Raw genomic sequence first — 24,964 nt, forward strand, 5'->3', positions numbered from 1 at the left:
AGCTCTTATTATTTATGTGAGCATAAACATAGGATATGAACAATAAACCAAAAATATAGGAATCCCCACAAAATCATTGTACAACAACATTTCATGCTTTACTACTTGTAATCACCTTATTACTAGACTTGAATAAAACTAAATATTTGCACGATTTCTCAAATACAGTTGTAGGATTCTACTTCAAAGGCTGAAGCAATGAAATCTGAAAAACTGTTGTGTTCATCTCTATGAAAGTCCAAAGTTACATTCTGTATATTTATTCAATAGTTAATTACATTTGCCGTATCGAGTCTAAAAATCAGATCTCCTTCTACTAGTGCACCGCCTCCTCCTCCTTGCCTACATCATACAGGTGTTACCAGGCCACAGAACACATACTAAAACGTGGAAGAGTCAGGAGTTTCAGGGAATGTTGGGTGAGGCATTTGACACAAGGAAACGTCAGTAAAGCTACTAGAGTTCATGCATGGGAGGGGACTGACAGAAATAACAGGAGTCTTACAAAAGGAAGTTACTGTAGATACTTGTGCACCATATGCAAGTGGTAATGTCATCGGAGGCTCAGACTGAGTGCCATCTCCACAAGATTCCTACACTGGGACTAATTCAAGTTACCTGAATCTTCCAGCACAAGAGAAATGTGCAAGATATAATGCAGGCTGCAATTTAGCATCAGGGGCAGTCTGGTGTAGAATGCTGCTTCCTCTGCTCCTGATACTGCTACTACCACAGTCTAAACCAGGTAAACACTGAGAGCATGAATGGAAGATGCGAGAGTGCTGTACAGTACAGCCTGTACAGTATTTTAAGAGTTTCAGTTACAAGTCTGCCAATTAACTATAGCATTTAAACAGAGACGCACACAAGAATTTATCTTGCATTTTAAGCACCTGCTCCCTTATAATTCTTTTTATTTTCAATTGACAATTATTGTAAGATGATTGTTTCAGATTCAGCACTGCTTTATGAACAACTGCAAAAGAAGTGCTCTAGAGTTAATGTTATAAACAGATTAAAACAGGTGTAGTTGAACTTTAGCCGTAATGTGACTAAAATGTAATCAAACAACAAACAGGTCTGTGAACTCTCCCTGAACAGGCATACATAAGCACATTAGTAAAAGCTTGAATGGATTGTGCATTTATTGCTATTATGTTAACTGAAATTTAGAAAAAGTAATTAAGAGTAAATTAATATTGATTGCTATTTAGTTCAATCATTTTTTAAAGAGCAATACTTTACATTGATGTACAACAGCAAGTTCTATTATGCAGTAACAATGCCATTTATGTTTTTCCAAAGGTTGCTAGTACACATTTTACACTAGACATTAACAAATTATGCCAATGCCTATTATTGCTGTTTTTATTTCTTTTTTGCCAGTTTGGTTGTATGTAAAGGCAATGTGGAATGAGAATAAGTTATATTATAACAATGCTTGCATGTTGGGGTGCACTTTCAGATACTTTTGACCTGGTTTATGTAATTAATGCAGCTTGTAATTATGTGATTTGCATTTATCTTAATAGTTTATTGCATATTGGTATTACTTATGCAGTTAATTAAAATTACCTTATGACCTTATGGTTTATGTAATAATTGCAGCTTGCAATTAGGTGATTTGCATTTATCTTACTAGTTCATTGCAAATTTGTATGACTTATGCAGTCTATTAAAATTACATTTACCAAAACTCTAGCAAAGGGACTTTCCCTTAACTGGTTCGACAGGTCAATACAAACAATTTACAGCTAATTAAGATACAGATCTGATGGCAACATGGAGGAATAGGAAGTAAAATAGCTTGATAGGTGGAAGAAGATCAGACAGTGACATTAGGGTATATTTACTAAACTGCGGGTTTGAGAAAGTGGAGATGTTGCCTATAGCAACCAATCAGATTCTAGCTGTCATTTTGTAGACTGTACTAAATAAATGATAACTAGAATCTGATTGGTTGCTATAGGCAACATCTCCACTTTTTCAAACCTGCCGTTTAGTAAATATACCCCATTGTGTATGTGGGAGAGTTGGCCACACAGGGGCTGATGCAGAGGTGGTCTCAAAATGGTTACAGATTACTCCAAAATCTCTGCCCATAAGTAGAGATTTACACATCTCGACATGCGCCCGGCTCTGCATCAACAGCTTGCATTTGGTTAAGCCAAGGCACCATAATCAGCATGTATTGGCACCTGCTGTGTAACAGGTGCAAAAATACACCTTCTACCAGGGGTATGTGTGTGTTTCTGCATGAGCTGCATTTGCGTGCATTATTGATGTGGGCATGTACAGTGCAATTTTATACAGTTTATGCTGCACAAATTTTTGCAAGTTCAACTCTGCATCAAGCCCCAATGGAAAAACTGTGGTGGTGTCATTGAAGAGTGAATGATTATTTTGGGTGTATCACACTTTATTATTTTAAATGGCTTTGCACATTATTAATGCTTAAATACTTGATCGTAAGTGAAAAATTCACGACTTATCACTGCAAAATAAATTCTATTTAACATAGAGAAAATGCGAAGGGTCATATATAGACCCTTTATTATTATTATTATTATTATTATTATTATTATTATTATTAATTATTATAAAACAGTGGAAGATGCAGAAAGTAGATGTAAATTATCCTTAATATTACAGTAAATTAACTCCACATTGTAAAATATCAACACTTTGGACCTGATTCATTAAGGAAAGTAAGTCCAAAAAAGGAGTACATTTTCTGCTGGACAAAACCATGTTGCAATGCAAGGGGTGCAAATTAGTTTATTATTTTGCACATAGGTTAAATACTGGCTGATTTTTCATGTAGCACACACATATTTGATAGCTTCATATTTTATACTGAAATTTAAAGTTAATCTAAGAATGCCCAACCCCAACTACAAATCTGTCCACACATTTCAAATGTAGTTTTCCCTCCAAATGCTACATGGTTTTGCAAAAGTGCAAAGTTAGTCAATTTCTTTGCTTTACTTTCCTTGATGAATCAGTCCTTTATTCTCCGCTTTAGCACCACAAAGTAGCAGTAAATTGTAAACTAAGACAGTGGTATTTTGTATAGAATATCGAGTTAATGTACAATAATTTTAAGGATGATTTATCCTCATTCTTTTTAGAAAACACTCCCATTTTCAATCATATTTATTTGACATAGTTTTGAAAAGATTCAAATATGTGTAATACATGTTATACTTTATTTTCGGTTTACTAATATTTGACTTTTCGCTGCAGTTCAAGTGGCCAGGCCACATTCCACTTAAAAAAACCTGTTTTGATTACAGCAGGTATAATGTTACAGATTCTATTCTACGGAATAATATATTGTGGTTTTTGGAACAAAAATGATTCTCTTTTGGTATTACATTTTGGATTTAATAGGGAAAAAAGGGTCATGAATATAGAACAACTGCATTTAGACCTCATTCCATCTTATTACTTTTACTGCAACGCCATTAATATTCCCTTTTTTTTTTTTTTTTACTGACACTCATACCAAAAATATGTACTTTATTCAAAACTTGGCCTATATAAGTCGGTCGTAATAAAGGTAAAACAATCTGTGTTTTTGTTAACTTAAATTATATTCTTCATACTGAATTGGGGACCAACAGTTTCTAGTATTTAGTTTTTGTCTTTATTAAAAGAACTCGTGCTAATATGTCACACGGAGCGCGGTCCGCTCATATTGAGGAGAAGCAGCCGGCAGCTTCTGAACCGCATAGCTGTTTAATAGGGATTGCTGTGTCTGTGTCACAAGGAATGAACTTCCCATTAAAAAGGGACCTGATCCCTTCAATAATATGAGCCAGGTTTTCCCAGCTCACTAAATTTCTGTGGATACTAATAGCCACCAATGTGCAACCTAAGTCAAAGAATTAAAGATAGGAATTGTGATGAGCATAGGAAAAAATGTTCCAACCATGATCACTCCCTTTTCTAAAATGTAAAACTTTATTTCGAACAAATTGCCTGTTTTATGAGACAGCCTGTATTTGAAATGTCATGGTTCTTTCATCCTTTCATATATTAGGCAATGTGTTTTTATTTTCCCATTTAACTGCGAACAATCCAAAATTGTTGTATTAGATTTATTTTGAAAACCACATTTCCTTCTCCATAAAGTACTCGTGGAACTGGAAGCTTTTTGAATTGGTTAAAATCTGAACTGTTCATTTTGCATTACGAAGCCACCAATAAATAAATGTAGCTATGACTTTGGGATTTCCCTGTATGTCTTATGACTGTGCAGTGTTCAGCAATTAAAATAAGTGCTTACCGGCATCATGTCAATGTGTAACAAAATGTGATGTGTGGGTGTCAGGTCATACTATAAATACCACCACTCCCTTTCCATCATTGCTGATCACACAGATACCCGTAGTGATGACTAGGAGAGAAATTTGAACTTTGAAAATAGAATGTTAGCGCCAAGTTAGAAGAATCCATAGAGCTGGAGGGCGCTTTAGAGTTGCATGCAAGTGAATTTGTTCATTGTAATTTTGTGTGTCACTTAAAATTTGTCATGTATTAAACATATGTCCATGCACTCTTGAAAACCTGTGTACAACTCTGTCGCCCCTCTGATATTTAGATATTTTCATACCTCCCAATCGTCCCAATTTAGGAGGAACAGTCCTGATTTGAAGGCTCTCTCCCTCCATCCCGATCGGGATGTGAAAGTTGTCCCGCGGTTGGGAAAGTTGGGAAGTATCGTCTGTTTATTGCTGCTCTGCATGGCATAACGGTGGTGAATGGGTGTCTTGCACATGGCAATGAAGGTGTTTGGAGGGGAGGAGAGAACGGGGCAGCCTAACGCTTCAAAAGTGTAGACACGCCCATGGGGTGTGGCTGTGCCACCATAATGCAGTAGACACACCCTCTGTCTTGAGGCCACCTACACAAATGTTGGGAGATAAGTATTATTAATGTAAAGCAGAGCTCTAAAGTGATAAATTACCTATATGTTGGTGTTAAAGGGTTTGTCAACCTTTGAATAATTACCCAGTGTAGAACCTCAAATGCAGACAATCCCTGGGAATCTCAGGTGCAGGTTTGCAGGATCACCCCATTTAAAAGTAGGAGGAGCAAAGAATTTTTCACACTGGATGGGTTCAAATCTTCTGTTAATGGGAAGTGTAAAGTGAATGTGACACCTGATTTAAAAGTTGCTTTAGTGTCTGGGTGCAAGTACAAATCACCAATTACAGCAGCATTAAATTATGTGAAGACGTGCAGATTTGACAACATATAATAGATTGCACGTTGTGCTCTCTCATTTAAATAGTATAAATGGAGGAGCAAGTTTCCCTTTACAAGGCAGCGCCGCTTTAAATTTTAGCTGTCATCTCGCCGATCTCGCGCGGGATGCAAAAACCGGACTATGATACATTTACCCCCCAGTGTTTATCCATTTTAACCAACAGCTAACTAGCACAAAATTTCAGGACCTTATTATATTGCGATTTGCCAGACTCTTATAAAAGATAAACAATGACACAATACACCTTTACAATCCTGTGCCAAAAAATTAGGGGTGTCGATGATAAGGGGAAAGTTAGCATAGGGTAAATAATATATAATTGCAAATATGCTAATGTCATCATTCCACAACTGAGTCCATTTATCAAAGTCAGTACAAGTACCGGCGCAGGTGTCCTTCAAATGTTAATGCCATCTCAGGATGGCGTTAAGCAGAAGTGCCCACAGGACATTATGTTTTATTACTTTTTTTTTAAAAAATTTATGAAGGTTTTCTTTCGTTTTTTAACTTTAATATTTCATTTCATTTTAATGAATCTGTAACTGCCAGCAATATAAAAAAGATAAAGAAGGACTCCACCCAGAACTAAAATTATGCTGTAACACACCTTCTATCAATTAACAAAATCACAAGGGTAAAGTGTTAGGACCACGTCGTTTGTGAAATACCCCAACCCAGGACTTGGGACAATCTCTTACCAACTGTCCCCCACTGTTCTGCAACTTGGAGGTGGGGGTATTAAAGTATAATTTTATATATGAGTGGAGTTTTATTGTAAAGGATAACTCCAATCAAATATTATGTTCCCTGGTTAAAATATAATGCCGGGTACTACAACATACTGGAATAACTCCTGATAGTTGAAGTCGAACTCTTGCTTGAAAGTGCCTGTTGTACATTGATATAGCTGTTTCTTTTGACCCTGTTTGAGGGGGGGGGGAACTGATGTTCCTTAGACAATACTAGCTTCCATGGTTACTACTGATGCTTTGGATGGTTTGTTTAATTTCACAGACAGCAGTAACAGCCATGTCGGCGTACAACAGGGAATTTTAGGTAGGAGTAATTTCAAGTATCAGGCGCTATTTCAGTAAATCGTGGCACCAAGCATCATGATTCTAACTAGGCAACATCAGTTTTGAGTTAAGTTAGGTTGTATGGGCCTGATTCATTAAGACAAGCAAAGCAACAAAAAAAAGGGGAGTAAATTTAGGGAGTAAATTTGCCCCATGACAAACCATGTTACAATGTAAAGGGTGCAAATTAGTTTATTATTTTGTACATAAGTTAAATACTGGCTGTTTTTATGTAGCACACAAATACTTGATAGCTTTATTTTTACACTGAAATTTAAAGCTGATCTAGGACATGCCCTACTCCAACTATAAATCTGTCCCCACATTTTAAATTTATTTCTTTGTTTGCCTTAATGAATTGGGCTCAATATATTCAAGTCATAGATTTTCAGTGACATAAACTACCTACTTAATATTTTATATTTGTTTAATGCTTTGAAAGATTTACAACATCCCACTGCCCAGCCATGTTTATAAACAAGTTCTTTAACTTAAATATACAGATTTAAAATAATAGAATCAATTATGTAAATGTCAGTGGAAATTAGATCTTATTTACAGGTGATGCTTTGTATAACTACATCAAAGCACGATGAACTAGAATGTCAAGGGTTTTCATATACCACACACCAAAGACTTATAGTACAGATGTTTGTAGGCATCCTGTTTCAGTGGTTTTACAATTATCATAGAAAACATTCATTTAAGACTATAGTTTTGTCAGGTGAAACCGTTGATATTATGAAACACATTTATAAAGGTGTGAGAAGGCTGTTGCTACTTTGTTGGAAGAACAGAAATACTGAATTATTATTATTATTACCATTTATTTATATAGCACCACTAATTCCCCAGCGCTGTACAGAGAACTCACTCACATCAGTCCCTGCCCCATTGGGGCTTACAGTCTAAATCCCCTAACACACACACATACAGACAGACAGAGACAGACAGACAGACACACACACACACACACACACAGACTAGAATCATGAAGCAATATTCAAGAGTTATATGGACAAAGATGTCTTATCAACAAAATATCATAAAATCAATCAGCCACTCTGGCTTCCTTTAAAATGGCATTGTATGAAAAAGATTATAAGGTGCTAACATTAGCCAGCATGATAAAGACTCAAAAGTTGGGAAAATCTGCAATTGATCTCCGTCTTTGCCAGCGCTAAAATATTCAATGTAAGTTTGAATAAAAAATATTTGACAAGCAGGTTACTATTCATCAGATTCCGGTTCTGCAACAGTCTGTCCCACGCTGCCATGGCAAGATATATTTGCCGTTCTTCTATTTTCTGGTTTGAGTGTGGAAGCCTATGACACAGCACACATTTTTATCTTGGAGGTGTTCAACTGCATTAAGATTGGTTTGTGGAAAATTCACACTTTTCTTGTGTGTGTTGTTTAAAAGCTCTACACTCTATAGATATATAACTGTTTTTTGTTTAATTGTCATTTTTTCCTTTTTCTGTATTTTCTGTATTTTGTTTTATGTATTTTCATACACACTTGAATTGAACAAAAAAAAACATGATGGGCCTGATTCATTAAGAAAAGTAAAGCAAAAACAATGAGTAACTTTGCACCTTGGCAAAACCATTGTCACGAATCAATGTAGAAATACAGCTAAGGAGCCATGGATAAGGTGAAAAAACAAACAATGTTTATTGCTGGAGAGTATGAACAGATGATGAAATAATGAGCTTGCAGAAATTACCAGATGTACAGCAGTTGCAGGTAAATGGGAGTTGAGGAAAGATTCCAGGCAGCATGTACAGGGAAATGCACAGGTAAGTCCCAGGTTCACATAAGAAACATGTCAGCAGAATGTATGTTGAGATAGATCTCCAGCAGCATAAATCCAGGAGCACAACAGGAGGAAGTGACCACAGAGTATAACATCAGGATGTGACAACAATAACCAGCAATGAATGCTGGGAGAGACAGGTTTATGAAGGTGCAAGGAATAATTACAGGGCAGGTTAACCCCTGATACAAACAAGTAAGGCACAATATCAGCACCTCTGGTGAATAGAGGTACTGCTGCAACACATAAAAAGAAATACAAATAATAAAGTCCAAAAGTCCAGGAGGCAGTTTGTTACAACCATGTTGCATTGGAGGAGGAATGGGATGTACAATTGTGTGCTACATGAAAAAGCAGACAGTATTTATCTGATGTGCAAAATAATAAACTAACTTGCATTGTATCATGGTTTTGCCCAGGGGAAAACTTACTCATATTTTTGCTTTACTTTTCTTAATGAATCAGACTGGATATTATGCAAGCTAGATTTTAATTGAAATGATTTGGCAGGATTTGCCTTGGTTTTTAACTGTACATAATATTATTGGCATGGTAGGTGTGTCAGGTGTTATGTCAGGACATGAAAAATTTAGAAATTGTTGGACGAAGTTGTATTTTGTATGGAAGGAGCATGGTTTCAATGAATAAATGTTCAATTTGGATTGGGAATGGTTAAGAGTTCTAACCAGAACTTTTTGACTGTTTTACACTATACTCTTATTCAGGCGCGGGCTGGGAGAGGGATGGCCGGGGGGGCACACAGGCGGCCACATCATATGACAGGGGATGCAGCCCTGTCATGTGATGCCGCTGCCTGTGCGCTGACACGGCCGCATCTGATGACATCAGATGCGGACGTGGGGGAAAAACTATGATTTTTGCATCCGGGTGGGCGGCCGGCCGGCCTATCGCCCGGCCCTAATAGCCGTCTGACCCAGCCCGCCCCTGCTCTTATTGATATTCAAATTCAAACTGTCCGGACTCTTATTGATATATTCAGTTAGGGTTAAGAGAATAGACTATATAAGCATCACTTTTCTCAGTACATGGTAAGAGATGCACATAAAAAGAAAAGGTTGTACACATCTCCAGGTCAAAAAACAGTAGCTTTTTTGACCTGGAGATGTACCCTTCTGCTCCATGGGAGGTTTCTGTCCTCCCTGAGCTCACCTTTGGACACCTGCGTTACGGTTTGACAGGTGTACCGCCCCAGTCAAACTCCCCACTTTAGCCCCTAGATATTTTCAATATAAAATGTTATTAAATTCAAACCTCTGCTATTTTCTCTTTTAAAATCTAAAGGGAAAGTCATTTACTGCATTAGTCCAATATGGAAATGTCAATTAAGTAATTGTAAAAAAATGGGTTCAACTTGCTATAATATAACTACGATGATAATAATTTAAGTACTGTCAGCTGGTGGGGTCAATACACAATTAGCTAATCAAAAGTGGTTTGCTAGTAATGCAGATAGATGTCGTCATCATTCCGTAACATTGCACTGGAATCAACAGAGGTGTCCATGCCTAATTCTGTTGCAATCATGTATTTACGTCCTCGCAAGAGACGCTAGTCAACAACTATATACTAACTGTATATATATTTATTAAAGCCTAAACTAGCATTTTCAAAATGGCCAGGGAGCGTGACTAATTTAATTTCTGTTAAAGGTAGAGATGTTCACTGACCCCTGTGTTCTGGTTTTAGTTTTGGGTTTTAGATCTGGATTAACTTCGTGTTTTGGTTTTGGTTTTGGCAAAACCGCCCTTGCGTGTTTTGGTTTTGGATCCCAATTTTTTTTCTAAAATCCCAACTTTTTTTTTTGTTGCTAAAATCACATATTTTTACTTTTTTTTCCCCCCTACATTATTATTAACCTCAATAACTAATTTCAAGTCATTTGCATTCAAATTTTGACCACCTCACAGGTCACAATATTATTTTCATACACTTTCAAACAAAGACTGCAGCAACCTGGCTGGATGCTAAGCGACAGAGCAATGACTCAAACACACGACAGTTCCTAGCACATCTAAGAAACATTGCCATGTAGCAGTGTCAGTAAAGAAAAGTGGTGCAAGATGGTTCTTGGATCATGAAATCAGTTATGGTTCATTTGATTGCTCCACCTGTCCCTTGGATAACTGTGGTAATTCTACAGCTAACACATGGCGACGAGTGCTGACCCCCCGGGATGCGTGGCTTTTATCAGACCAATCCAGACCAATCCAGACCAATATCAGACCAATCCAGGATGCCAGACAATGCACTAAAAAGAGCCATTGTAATTCACAGCAAAAAGCAAGTTCATCACTGAGCTCTCCAGAGCAAAGTGAATGCATCTGGCACACTGATATCAATTCAAACTGTCCGGACTAGAGGACCACTTAGTGATCCATCAACATGGATACCGATAGAAGTGAAACCTCTTTTGATCTTAACTGCTATTAATATTGAAAATCGCTATTCAGGAGGTTTGCTAAACAGAGCGAAGAGAATGCAGCCGGCCGCTGCTAAGACTCCCATTTCCAGGTACAGACGTCCGTGTGACGTCTTTTCTTGACATAGGTTTCACCTGGGCTGCTTCTTGCCTCTGAAGAGGGAAGAAGAAGAAGAAGAAGCCCAGGTGAAGTCAAAACCCAAAAGGTGAAATGTATTAACAGATCCATTACATTCTACACCACAAAAAGGGCAAACCAGAAGAATGACAGCAAATGTCACTATTTATATGAAATGTCATTATGGAAAAGACTTTGCTAACTCATTCATGAATGTTAAAATGCATAGACATTTTTAGCATTCTGTAAATTATTCAATATTTTTTTGTGTTTGTGCCACTGTATTACAACATATTGAAATTAATTAATTGCCTCAACAGTTTTATTTTATGACTAATGCAGAAGGTAAAGAGAATCCAGCACATCTCAGACAAAAGTAATATGTAAAAGATTTTACATGATGATAATTCTGCATAAGATTCTTTGGTTCTCAACAGATATGTTTCAATCTCCCTTGCAGCAGAAATTGATTGTGCTCCAGGAAATGTAACTTTCATGAAAAATAAGATTACATGGTTGGCACCCAAAAACTCAGAAGGCATACGTTATACAGTGGAGTACCGTGAGTGAGTTATAACTTTTACCATTTAATTATATGTCTTTTACTCATGCAGTTTGTCATGTAATTCACAGGGAACATATCAAGAAAATAGATGATTTGTGGCACATGGGTAAATTATGTGCAATATTCACTTATGTTCAGTTATTATAGCGTTCACTGGTCATTATTCTATCTATCTCCAGTGTTCATGTAAAGTAATGATTATCATCAATATTTATTGATATGGCGCCAGCAAATTCTGTAACGAATTACAGTTGGGGACAAACGAAGTAATAATACTATTGTTTCTCTGATTATAATATTTGCTTGTAGTTAAATTTCTAAAGCACACACAGTCCCTCTCCCTGTGTGAGTTACAAATAAAGATAAACCTACATACTGCAATACACTACAGAATACTTGCCTACTCTTCAGGAATATCTGGGACACTCCTGAATCTTTGAGAGTTCTCCTAGACTCCCAGGAGTGCAGTGCACCTTCCCACATTCTTCCCATTTCCCAAGTGAAGGCTTGATGAAGCAATTCACAGAAAATCGAATCATCACGGCCCAGCCCTTCATGCCTGATGCCAAAAATTGCAGCATTGCACTGCGGGAAGCTGAGATCACATGATATGTGTTGCCACGCCATGCACCCACCCCAGATTTGCCACCTGGACCCCTCCTCCGCGGTCTTCCATGACATGATATTGACATGTATGCACTACAACCATTCCAAATTAAAAATGGGCATCTTTTAAATATTAGATTAGCATTTGTCTTCATTATTTGCTAAAAGGAGGAAGGAACTGTTCCAATAACCATTAAAGTTCTCTCTCTTAAGCCAGTGGCCATTTTTTTTTAACTACTAGACTGCTTACTTAGTCTGCCTCCTCTCTTAAAACAGTATTTGGGCCTTCTCAACTTTTTTCATGTGTCATACAGTTGCTCAGAATGCCCAGTTAGCTAAATGTCAATTACAGTATATGATCCATACATTTGCCAAATATTAAGTTCTACGGGCTATAAGAACATCTTACCAAAGTCAAATTTTCAACAGTCATTAGAAAATTATATCCTACCTTCCTACTCTCCTGAAATGTCCAGGAGACTCCCGAATTCCAGGGAGAACTCCTGGACTCCCAATAGAGTAGTCGGTCCCTCCAGAACCTGTCCAATTCCCTACTGAAGTACTAACTAACCACTTCTGATTGGGTGTTTGAATATCGATCGCTCCAGCTGATAGTACTTCATTCTTTAGTATTGGAGCTATATTATGTTGAGTTGTGGCCGTCTATTCGGATTTGTCTTATGTATGCTGAAGAAAAAAAATTATTTATGCGGTATCCACACAGATTATACCTTGTTTTTTTAAGAAGACGGAATTTTTTTCAGAAAATATCATTTGTTTACTTCTACCTCCTAACGCGGCAAAGAAAATCTACCCAAATGTATGCAGACCCGGAGACCGCCCAGGCGGTGGAGTGGGCATTCTCCTATCCTCCACCTGCACCTTCAGACTCATTCCTCCTGAACCCTCCCTCTCCTTCTCCTCTTTTGAAGTCCACTCTATCCATCTCTTCTACCCCATCCATCTCCGCGTCTCTGTCATATACCGTCCCCCTGCCCCCCCCCTCTTTTCCTTGACAACTTTGCTGCCTGGCTCCCACACCACCTCTCCTCTGACATCCCCTCCATTATCCTTGGCGACTTCAATATCCCTATTGACAACCCCACCGACCCTGCTTCTGTCAAACTCCTTGCCCTTTCTTCCTCCCTTGGCCTCTCCCAATGGACCTCCTCTTCTACCCACTGCCTTGGTCACTCCCTTGACCTTGTCTTCTCCCACCGTTGCAGTCTGTCCGACTTCTCTATCTCCCCCTTTCCACTCTCGGACCACCATCTCCTCTCATTCTCTCTCTCCTCTACTCCTGCACCCCTCCCCCCACCCAAATCTACCTGGTCCAGACGCGATCTCGACACCCTTGATCCTGCTATGCTGTCCTCTTCTCTAAAAACTCTCCTCTCTCCCCTTTCCACCCTGTCCTGCCCCAATCAGGCAGTCTCCCTCTATAACCAAACCCTCTCCTCCGCCCTTGATGCGGTCGCCCCTTCCCAGCCTATCCACCTTCGCTGCTCCAATCCCCAACCCTGGCATTCCAAATTTACCCGCTTCCTCCAAAAATGCTCTCGCACTGCCGAACGCCACTGGAGAAAATCTCGCTCCCTGGCTGATTTATCCTCTCCTCCTACAGCTCTGCCCTCTCGCTCGCTAAGCAATCCTTCTTTAAATCCCTCATCTCCTCCCAGTCCTTCAACCCCCGCCGCCTCTTCGCCACCTTTAACACTCTCCTGTCTCCCCCCCTCCCCCCTCCCTTCCTCCCTCTCTGCCACTGACTTCGCCTCCTTTTTCTCCTCTAAAATTGCGGCCATCAGACTTGAAATCTCTTCCTCCACCAACCCTTCCGCCTCCCCCCCTCTCGCCCATCCTCCCCCCTCCACTCTCCCCCCCTCTCCCCCCAGCCACCAACTCCTTCTCTCCTTCCGCCCTACCTTGGGAGAGGAAGTCCACTCTCTCATTTCTTCTTCCCCCCCCTTCTACCTGCCCCCAGGACCCTATCCCTTCTCACCTTCTTCGCTCCCTCTCCGCCGGCACCTGCTCCCACCTTGCTCACCTCTTTAACCTGTCCCTCTCCACCGGCATCTTCCCCTCCGCCTTTAAACATGCTCTCATCTCACCCATTCTCAAGAAACCCAACCTTGACCCCACCTCACTCTCTAATTACCGCCCCATTTCCCTTCTCCCCTTTGCCTCCAAAATACTCGAGAGACTTGTCTGCAACCGTCTCTCTACCTACCTCTCTGAACACTCCCTCCTTGACCCTCTCCAATCAGGCTTCCGCCCCCTCCATTCCACTGAAACTGCCCTGGCTCAAGTTACGAATGATCTCCTCTCGGCTAAAGCCATGGGCCACTACTCCCTCCTGATTCTCCTCGACCTCTCAGCGGCCTTTGACACCGTTGACCACCCCCTCCTGCTTCACACCCTCCAGTCCATTGGCCTTTCCGGTACTGTCCTCTCCTGGTTCAACTCTTACCTTGCTGACCGTTCCTTCTCTGTTTCCACCTCTGAGTCTCTCTCCCCCTCTTCCTCCTTTCCAGTCGGGGTCCCTCAGGGCTCTGTCCTTGGACCCTTACTATTCTCACTATAAACCTCTTCTCTGGGTGCACTCATCAGCTCCTTCGGCCTCAAGTACCACCTTTATGCTGATGACACCCAACTCTACCTTTCTTCTCCTGATCTCTCTCCCTCCCTTTTCTCCAGGGTATCCGCATGCCTCTCTGCCATCTCCTCCTGGATGTCCTCAAGATTTCTTAAACTCAATCTTGCTAAAACTGAACTCATTGTCTTTCCTCCCTCTCGTACCTCCTTCCCCTCTGACCTCTCTATCACTGTTGACAACTCCTCTATCTCCCCTGTTCCCCAACTCCGCTGCCTAGGTGTCATCCTCGACTCCTCTCTCTCCTTTGCCCCTCACATTCACTCTCTCGCCAAATCCTGCCGTTTCCAGCTTCGCAACATTGCCCGCATTCGGCCCTTTCTCTCCCAGGATGCCACCAAATCTCTCATCCACTCTTTGATTATCTCCTCACTCTCACTTACAAGGCCCTCGCCAACTCCACTGCTCCCTACATCTCTAACCTTATCTCTATTCACACTCCCTCCCGCCCTCTGCGATCGTCCAATGATCGTCGCCTCTCTTCCCCCCTGATTACCTCCTCTCACGCACGTATTCAAGACTTCTCCCGCGCCGCTCCCCTCCATTGGAACAAGCTCCCCCGCTCCATCAGAACTTCCCCTAATCTGTCCTCTTTCAAACGAACATTAAAAACCCACCTTTTCCTAAAAGCCTTCCAGTCTCATGCCTAAACTCCCACTGGTCGGCTTCCTCTCTTTCTCATCCCTTCTTCCCTTCTCCCCCTTCCTCGACTCCGTCTCCGTCTCTCCCGTCTCATCCATGTGCCTGTCTGTCTTCCCCTCCCTTTAGATTGTACGCTCCTTTGAGCAGAGCTCTCCTACCTCCTGTTTCCATCACTTTTAACTGCGCTCTCCAGCTACTCAGTTCACCTCCTCTCCAACCCTCTGCCCTCTGTCTCCTCTCGCTTCTCTCCGCTCCCCTCAGTCAGAGCTGGATTAAGGCTTTGGGGGGCCCGGGGCACTTAAGACAGGGGGGCACCTAAGATCTAAAATTAAGACAGTGATTCCCAAACTTTTGCATTTTGCGGCACACTTAGAGTCTCCATAATTTGAAACCGCACATTAAAACTAGCAATGATATCGCAAAAAATGTAATGGGAAAGTAAGTGCATAGAGCAGTGGTTCCCAAACTTTTGCAGTTCGCGGCACCCTTAGAGTCTCCAAATTTTTTCAAGGCACCCCTCCAAAATAATTACTGAACAGTCCTGTTTTAGAGGTAGTTGGGTCAAAAAGTTGTAATAAGTATTTAGGTCACGACAGAAATACTTATTTAGTTGTATGCAAAAATGGCCCTCTGCATCCAGGCACCCTGCCCCCTCTGCATCCAGGCACACTACCCCCTCTGCAACCAGGCACACTGCCCCCTCTGCATCCAGACACACTGCCCTCTCTCACGTTGCCCCCTCTGTCACGCTGGCCCCCTCCTCTGCCCTCTGTCACGCTGGCCCCCTCCTCTGCCCTCTGTCACGCTGGCCCCTCCTCTGCCATCTCTCACGATGTCCCCCTCCTCTGCCCTCTCTCCCCCTCCTCTGCCATATGTCCCCCTCCTCTGACCTCTGTCCCCCTCCTCTGCTCTCTGCCCCCCTCCTCTGCCCTCTGTCCCCTTCCTCTGTCCTCCTGGTCTGCCCTCTGTCCCCCTCCTCTGCCCTCCTCCTCTGCTCTCTGTCCTCCTGGTCTGCCATCTGTCCTCCTCCTCTGCTCTCTGTCCTCCTCCTCTGCTCTCTGTCCTCCTCCTCTGCCCTCTGTCCCCCTCCCCCCTCTGTCCCCCTCCTCCTCTGCCCTCTGTCTTCCTGGTCTGCCCTCTGTCCTCCTCCTCTGCCCTCTGTCCCCCTCCTCCTCTGCCCTCTGTCCCCCTCCTCCTCTACCATCTGTCCTCCTCCTCCTCTGCCATCTGTCCTTCTCCTCCTCTGCCCTCGGTCTGCTTTCTGTCCCCCTCCTCCTCTGCCCTCTGTCCTCCTCCTTTGCCATCTGTCCTCCTCCTCCTCTGCCATCTATCCTCCTGGTCTGCCCTCTGTCCCCCTCCTCCTCTGCCATCTGTCCTCCTGGTCTGCCCTCTGTCCCCCTCCTCCTATGCCCTCTGTCCCCCTCCTCCTATGCCCTCTGTCCTCCTCCTTTGCCATCTGTCCTCCTCCTCCTCTGCCCTCGGTCTGCCCTCTGTCCCCCTCCTCCTCTGCTATCTGTCCTCCTGGTCTGCCCTCTGTCCCCCTCCTCCTTTGCCATCTGTCCTCCACTGCCCTCGGTCTGCCCTCTGTCCCCCTCCCTCTGCCCCGCGCCAGCCCAAAAAAAAAGAAAGAAAACAGAAACTTACCAATCCGCGCGGCGCCGGGACCCAGCAGCCTCCTCTCCCACAGCTGTCACTGAATGACGTCAGTGACAGCTGCAGGAGAGAGGAGGCTGCTGGGTCCTGGCGCCGCGCGGATTGGTAAGTTTCTGTTTTCTTTCTTTTTTTTTGGCTGGCCCACGGCACCCCAGTGACAGCGCCGCGGCGCACACTTTGGAAACCGCCGGCATAGAGTATGATAGCTTTACAATTAAGGCACTTGGGGAGGTGGCAGTATGGCATGCCAACATATATACCCGCACTTCCACCACTGTTGAATATATATTATATATATGTGTGATATATATATATATATATATATATATACACACACACTATATATATATATATATATATATATATATATATATATGTATGTATATATGTTACAACTACTTACAGCTGCCTGCCTCTACTCAGATCCAGTGATCTCCTTCTTGAAAGCTGGTTAGGTCCACAAAGATTTGAAGGTATAATGGCTGGATGTAATGTATGTGTGTATATATATATATATATATATATATATTTTATATTAGTACAGGTACTTGTAAAATGTACAAACACCTCTGTATAAAACGCATGTAAAATAATGCCATTGGGTATAAGTCTATAAGCATTGACACACCTACATCACCTACAGCCCACAGTATTACACTTACAGCTCTCCCAGTGGGGCTCGCCTAGGTTGTTTGCATAAGACAAATCATTGCTTACACAAAACTAAAATACTGTACATTAAAACAATCATCAAAAGCCCACATTAAAATGTGTATTGACACCACACATTAAAACTAGCAATGATACCGCACATTTAAACTAACATAAAAAATAAACATTGATAACTTAACACCAATTTTGACTATATGGGGCATATTCAATTAGGGTTCCAGGTACCGCGGATTTTCGTACGCAACCCTATAGGCTGCGAACGAAAATCCACGTTATTGCGGTACCGTGGAATAAGTTCATGGCCTGTTCCGGCGCGATCCCGCGGACCGGAATCGTAATTGAATATGCCCCCAAATGTCTATATATATATATATATATATATATATATATATATATATATATATGTGTGTAATAATTATGCAAGACCCTCTATTTTATTAATCATTATTAAAGTTATTATCGAAGACTGACACTTATATTAAAGCTTTAATTAGATTACATAAATATGTGTATGTAAAAATATAAATATAAATTATACATAATCTACTACAATTTTATTCAAACTTTAATATAACTGGACGGCTTCAGTAATTACTTTACTAATGAGTAATAAAATAGAATCTGCCACTCTGACATTGGCTCTACCAGCCTAATTTTAATGTTTAATGTATAATTATTTAAACACTACTGATAAGATAAATAATCATATTCAAGAAGATTATAATATGTAAATTGTAGTCAGAATGTAATATATATATATATATATATATATATATATATATATATATATATACTCTTACTGTTACAGGTGACTACATTTTACATACTTAATCAAGAAATACCCATGCTATATATATTTAGTTTTAGTATAATTTTTTTTTCACTCACCTATTCTTCACTCTCTCTTAAGTCTTCATGCCGAGGAGGAGCTGCTGCAGCTGCACATGCGCAGCAGCTCCATTTCATCCATTTTAGGTAATACAGCTGCTAAGAGTAGGCTCACATCGCGCATGCATCAGCTGTCAGGTGGGCGCGGTTGCTGTCAGTTGCTGTCAGACAGTAACTGACAGCTATTCATCATAAGGAGAGGTAATGCGTGCGGGAGCGGCGGGGAGGACCCGCGGGGGGACCCGCCACCCGCGGAGAGAGGGTTGCATGGTGCGGTTGCTGACAGACAGCAGATGAAGTAATACTGGCGGCGGGGGGCCCTCAGAGAGAGGGGGGCCCGGGGCACGTGCCCCCTGTGCCCCCCCTTAATCCGGCTATGCCCTCAGTGACTCTTTACCTGTCATCCGTGCCCACCCTCTTGGGCCATAGTTGCCTGTCTGTACTCACTTTTCCCTTCTCTCTTTCTTGCTGTGACTGAGCCCCCAGAGTTATAGTGCTTACTGTTACTTGTACAGTGCTGTTTCACCTTGTATTGTGCCATTGTTTGTCCTTGTATGGCGCTAAGGATACTTTGTGGCGCCCTATAAATAAAAATTAATAATATTAATAATAATAATATGCAGTTTTTTTGTGTTTTTTGTTTATTGAAGCTGCAAGAACAAAAAACAGATATGTATTACTTTTTTTCTAAACCCCATCAATAAATACTTTGTGGTTCTTTGTTTGACATTGATCCAACAGCACAGCCAAATAGCAAAGTAGCAATTTACACATAGGATTTCAAAATAAAAAGTTCACTTGAAAACGATAGACATCTTTTTCTAGTCTGCACAGTCTTGAATGAAATGGATAAAATATGTAGGCATATTATGGGTTGCCCTTTTTTTTTTTTTTTTAAAGATATCTACCACATAAACTGAATATATTTCTGCGTTTTTTCAATTCAAAATGGTGGCGATTAACAGTGGGGCTGATGGAGCTACAACTCCAGGCCGCCCGGCACAGATAGGCCCAGGAATGGATTGTGGCTGGTCTGCTTCCTTGTGGCTGGCCATCCCTAGAGATCAGCCAACTTCTTACAGGTGCCTTCATGCCCCCCCTTCCCTCTGCCCCATGCTTGATTCCACTAGTGCCAGTTAGAGGGCAGTTGGGGGGGTACATGCAGGGAACACCTTCCATGGTATGGATGGTGAGGCCAACAGATTGATCCATTGTAGTAGAAAAGAGGGAAGTGATGACATGCGGTTGAAGCAGAGAGAAAAAGGGGCTAAATTCAGGTACCTCGGGTAGGTAAGTAGCTTGTTCTTATGTAAACCACTCTCAGGATTGTATTCTGTGTGTTCCTCCCATGGTGGAGGAAACCTGTTTAAAGTGTAGCATGAGCATAAGCTGCAGAGCAGAGGCTACATGTGTGATATGTGACACTGTATTATATTGCCATCACTTGGATGCTCTTTCCATTGTACTGTGGTGATTTTTAAGCTTTTTGTATAGTATGGTGGCCATTAGGAGGACTTCTGTATTGTATATAGGCCTGTAGGATGCTCTCTGTATTGTGTATATCGGCCACATTGGAGTGATTCTAATACAAATACAAAATTATTTAAAAAACATGGTGGCTCATTCCAAGTTCAGATCTCATTCCCAGAGACTATGTTCCCCGACCAACCAGATGGGGCTCAAGCAACAGTATACTGCAAAGAAAAATAGATAAGTGTCCACAGTCTTACTTGCAATTTTTTTAAAAAATAAATAAATCTGAAAATCTGTCTTTGCAGCTATATACTGTAATTTGCTTTAGGAGAGAGGGTTTCTGGACCATCTGCACTAGTAAGTGGAATGTTTGTAGTTGTTGTGGCTATCTAATGGAAGGTTCAGTGGTTCCGGTTTGCTGGCGATAACCATGGTGCAGTGCTTGTGGAGGTGTGGTTGTCAAGTGCCTGTGTGGACTGAGAGAACAGGGGTCTGGGTGTGTGCTTACCTGGGTGATGCTACCCTAGGCTGTTGTTTTGACAGAGAGTTGTTGAACTTGCTGGTGGTCCTTTTTGAAGGTTCTTCGGATGCTGATGAGGGTGTTGGTGTCCCAGTGTCTGATGCTGTTCAGGCTCTTTAGAGAGATGAGGGAGAGAGGCTCACCTTGTTCTGGCCTGAGGTTCTTTCAATTCTATCGCTTATGCTTGTAGTTAGAATCTTGAGCATATTTTTTTTAGATGTATGTACCCGTTATTCTTGCAGTCTACATCTCCTTTGTTTGTAGGATTACGCTGACTTTGTTGGTTTAAAGCTCATTTGCAAATTTGTCAATAGTTCTCAATGTTTATAGCTGGTAGTTCAGTGTTTCAAATACACATTTATGGCTCTTTTGCAAAATACCTATGGCTCTGTAATGTGATGTGCTTATAGCTGGTAGTGTACCATACAATATTTATAGTTGTCAGTGTTTGTAGTTGTTTGCAAAACGTTTATGTCTTGTGATGTTTGTAGCTCATGCTAATGTTTATAACAGGTAGTATGATGATATATAGCTCACAATACTTACAGCAGGTCATGTGTGTCACACAATATTTATAGCTATCATCATCATCAACATATATTTATATAGCACCTACAAATTCTGAAGAGCTTTACAATTGGGGACAAACACAGTAATAACCAATACTGGGTAATACAGACAAACAGGTAAGAAGGCCTTGCTCACAAGCTTACAAGCTATGCGACAATGGGAATTTGATACATGAAGTCAAGTCTACATATTGCATTTTGGTTCAGTCAGATTGCAAAGGTAAAAAACAATTTATATGCTATATGTTCCAGCCACGCAGCAATGTTGGTCTGGGGTGAGAGGGTTGTTGTCTTGTGTGAATTGTGTAAAGGGTGGTAATAGGGTAAACTAGTGATGTTAAGAGAGTGGTTGAAGATTATATTATAAGTTTGCCTGGAGAGGTGGGTTTTCAGAGAACTCATGAAGGTTTGTAGCCCAGTGGAATGTCTTATTGTGCGAGGAAAGGAATTCCATGGACTGGGTGCAGCTCAAAAAAAAAAAAAAGTACTGTAAATGGGAATTGGAGCATGTAATGAGAGTGGATGAGAAACACAGATCTTGTGCAGAATGGAGTTGTTGAGTTGGGAGATATTTTAAATCAGGCAACCAATGTAGAGAATGACAGAGTGGTTCAGCAGATGAAGAATGATTTGCAAGGAAAATCAATTTGGCCGCTGCATGCAAAATTGATCGGGGCAGGCCAATATGGAAGGAATTTCAATAGTCAATGCGGGAGATGAGTACATGAAATAGAGTGTGTAAGTATTCTGGAAATGTTACATACATCTAAAAACATGATTTAAATAAAGAGTCAATGTGGGGAACAAAGGATAGTTCTGAGTCAAGGATCACACCTACCCAGCGAGCTTGTGGGGTGGGATTTATGGTCATGTTGTAAAGAGACAGAAAACAACAGTAATCCAGCGCTGAGCAATCAGTGTGTAAGATCACAAAAGCAGCTGACTCAGGTATAGGGTTAATTGTCAAACCCTTCTAAACCATACAAAGAAAACAACAGAAAGCACCTGACAGCGCTAATATGTCTAGTAAACCCTTTTACTAGTTTACTAGACATATTAGCGCTGTCAAGTGCTTTCTGTTGTTTTCCATGTTGTAAAGAGAAATAGAAATGTCCGTGTCACAAACAGCACTCACCTGAGCCTGTGTGACGTGTGTGACACAGACTATGCCACACACTAGCTTTGCCTTACCAACTATGCCACCACCAAGGCTTTTTATGAAGAGCTGAAACTTTTTTTTTTTTTGTTTAGGAAGCCTTCGGTTCTCCCTTAGAACTAATCTAGTACAATTTACTTTAGTCAGAGTTAACATAAATCACAATGTTCTTCCCGGTTTTCAATTATGTAGCATGTTCCAAACTGTTGATGTTTATAGCTAGTAGGTTGATTGGCTGCTATCAAATTGACCCTAGTCTCTCTCTCTCTCTCTCTCTCTCTCTCTGTGTCTTTGTGTGTTAAGAAATTTAGACTATAAGCTCCAATGGGGCAGGGATTAATGTGAATGAGTTCTCTGTACAGCGCTGCGGAAATAGTGGTGCTATATAAATAAATGGTGATGATGATGATGATGATAGCTTGAATGGCTGTTTGTGGTGAGTAAATAGTTAATAAAGTGTATGGCCATTGTTATATGTACATAAAGTGGGGATTTTTGTGCTTCATATTAAGTAGTGGAAGAAGGATGTTAACAGGATATAAAGAGTGTAAAAAATGTGAGTAGGTGCTGCAGGGGTTATGTGCAGCAGTAGTATGATGGGAGGTTTGCTTGTAGAGAGCTGCTGATGCTGTGGTGTCATGTGGGGTCAGAAAGTGGGTGGGAATGTTGAAAATTTTAAAAAGTAGAAAGTAAAGTATTAAGCTGTTATTTTTTGTTCTGCAAAACAGTGTATTAAAATCAAATTTTTGCAGGACATTCTAAATTCACGGACCTCGAAAGATGTAGAGCTTGTACAAAATTGGATGGGGTTTTTCCCAAAGTGGACCTTTCCGGGTGGGTTTGGGGCAGAACTTATTTTGCCCAATTTCGCATGTCTAAATGTTGGAAGATATGGGAGTGGATACTAAATACTTTTGGAAACATATTATAAAAGTGAATTGACATCATACTTCAACTTATTACATAGAAAAGGGCCAGTTAGCCTAATGCCTTAAGAAACAAATAACACAATGTAACCTAGAGATCTGTAATTTAATACATTTCATTCTAGACCAAAAACAGGGTCAACAGGGAAAGCAGCTTTTGTGTGTTAACACTGCCGCTCGTTCAGAAATAAACTTTCAAACTCAGGTTATTTTTGTTCTTTTAAGTAACCTTCATTATATTTGTTGCAATGTTGTTTTTTATATTTTTTTCCCTAATTGTAGTAACAATATTAATGTAAAAAACTGTAAATCGATAATAATCAAATCATTTTAGTGATAAATTGTGAACATAACATGCACAGTAGGTTTTTATTATTTTCTTTATGAAAAATATCTTACTGTAAGGGTAGAATCCTTTTTTCTTTTTTTTAACTCTATTATGAAATAATAATAATAATAATAATAATAATAATAATAATAATAATAATAATAATAATAGTAAAACCACATAATACTGCTTGACAAAGTTGTCTCCTTGTTTCCATAAATTAACATTTGTTTGTGTTTTCTCAATACACAGATATGATAGCACGTGTTGGCAGCAAAAGTTAGAATGCACAAATATCACTAGGAACAAGTGTGACTTAACCAATGAAACAAGTAATTCTGGAAAAAAATATTATGGCAGGGTCACTGCAAGTAACCAAGTCTGTTCAAAATCAAAACAAACGCAAAAATTTAATCCACGTAGTAAGTATACATTTTAGTTTACATAACCTGTAAGGGATTGTTTACATTGTGGCAATATGAACAGGGGAACATAAGGATCTCTCATGTGAAAATGTTATGCTTTGTGGTCCGTATCCATGTAGGTCCATCATTTTTAATTTACTGCAAGCTCATGAGAGCAATGATCTCTATGACCATGTCCAAAGAAATTTAATATGGCTTGCACCATAGTAAGGAAAAGATATTTGCATGCTAATGTTTTATTCTATTACAAGTAAATATCAATATATTGATTTACTTTAATTCAGGTTTCATTACTATGAGCTGGTGGCACTATGCAGCGATGCACCTTCTGGGGTGAGAGGAGAAATCCACAATGATGGGGTACCATAGTACCCAGGAAAAGTGTGCAATAGTACGACAGAACATCAAGGCTAATTGAATTCCACCCAATGTACTCTACACTTGAGAATATATTTCCTATTCATTTAAATTGAGTTAAAACCTGAAAGATGTATCCCATTAACAGATCCTATACATTGTATACATATATCAGTGTGTATTGAGCTGGTCACTGTTTGTAAGAAAGGTCTTTATAGAAAGACCCCTGCTGACTTATTTGCCCAGCAAAGTAAAAAATACAAAAATTGTTCATTACTCTTAAAATACCATGACCTTGTTAGTTCTCTGTAAACTATTCAATAATATGTTTGTGGATGTCCCACTGCATAACAACAATTGAAAGCCTCAACCGCTTTCTTTTTTTAATATAGAGAGCCCAGCACCTCTCAGACAAAATGTAATATAATGTTATGTTACATGATGATGATTCTGCCTATGTGATTCTCAACAGATTTGTTTGAATCTCTCTTTCAGCTGAAATAAAAATTCGCTGTGCACCAAGAAGTGTAACTTTCTCTTCGGAGAACCTGAAAAATCAGCTTACATGGTTGCCCCCCCAAAAATCAGAAGGCATACATTACACCGTGGAGTACCGTGTGTGAGTTATAACTTCTTCATTTAATTATGCGCTTTTATCTTTTTGCTCCTGCAGTTTGTCATTTCAGTTACAGGGATGGTATAACTTTAAGAAACTGGATGTTCTAAGGTATATATATATATAAATGATGTACAATATTCCCACTGTTAGTGGACTTAACTTTATACATATTGCATTTCCTTTTCAG

At 40.4% G+C, this 24,964-nt stretch overlaps 1 protein-coding gene across 5 annotated transcripts in view; it reads left to right on the forward strand.

Annotated features, from left to right (window-relative positions):
* Positions 1-477: 477 nt before the first annotated feature.
* The window catches only part of LOC142144385 (interleukin-20 receptor subunit alpha-like), a 40,850-nt gene continuing 16,363 nt past the window's right edge, over positions 478-24,964 (forward strand). Inside the window, exons 1-5 of one of the 5 annotated variants that reach the window (XM_075203145.1) lie at positions 478-745; positions 11,189-11,290; positions 22,875-22,956; positions 23,629-23,798; positions 24,654-24,777. In XM_075203145.1, the coding sequence (XP_075059246.1) occupies positions 697-745; positions 11,189-11,290; positions 22,875-22,956; positions 23,629-23,798; positions 24,654-24,777 (527 nt within the window). In that variant the 5' untranslated portion in view covers positions 478-696. Of the gene's footprint in view, positions 746-11,188; positions 11,295-22,874; positions 22,957-23,628; positions 23,799-24,653; positions 24,778-24,964 lie in introns of all 5 variants that reach the window. The other 4 variants (XM_075203146.1, XM_075203147.1, XM_075203149.1 and 1 more) reach the window with 4 other exon arrangements.

Source organism: Mixophyes fleayi, chromosome 3 (assembly GCF_038048845.1).
Source record: "Mixophyes fleayi isolate aMixFle1 chromosome 3, aMixFle1.hap1, whole genome shotgun sequence".
Lineage (NCBI taxonomy): Eukaryota > Metazoa > Chordata > Amphibia > Anura > Limnodynastidae > Mixophyes > Mixophyes fleayi.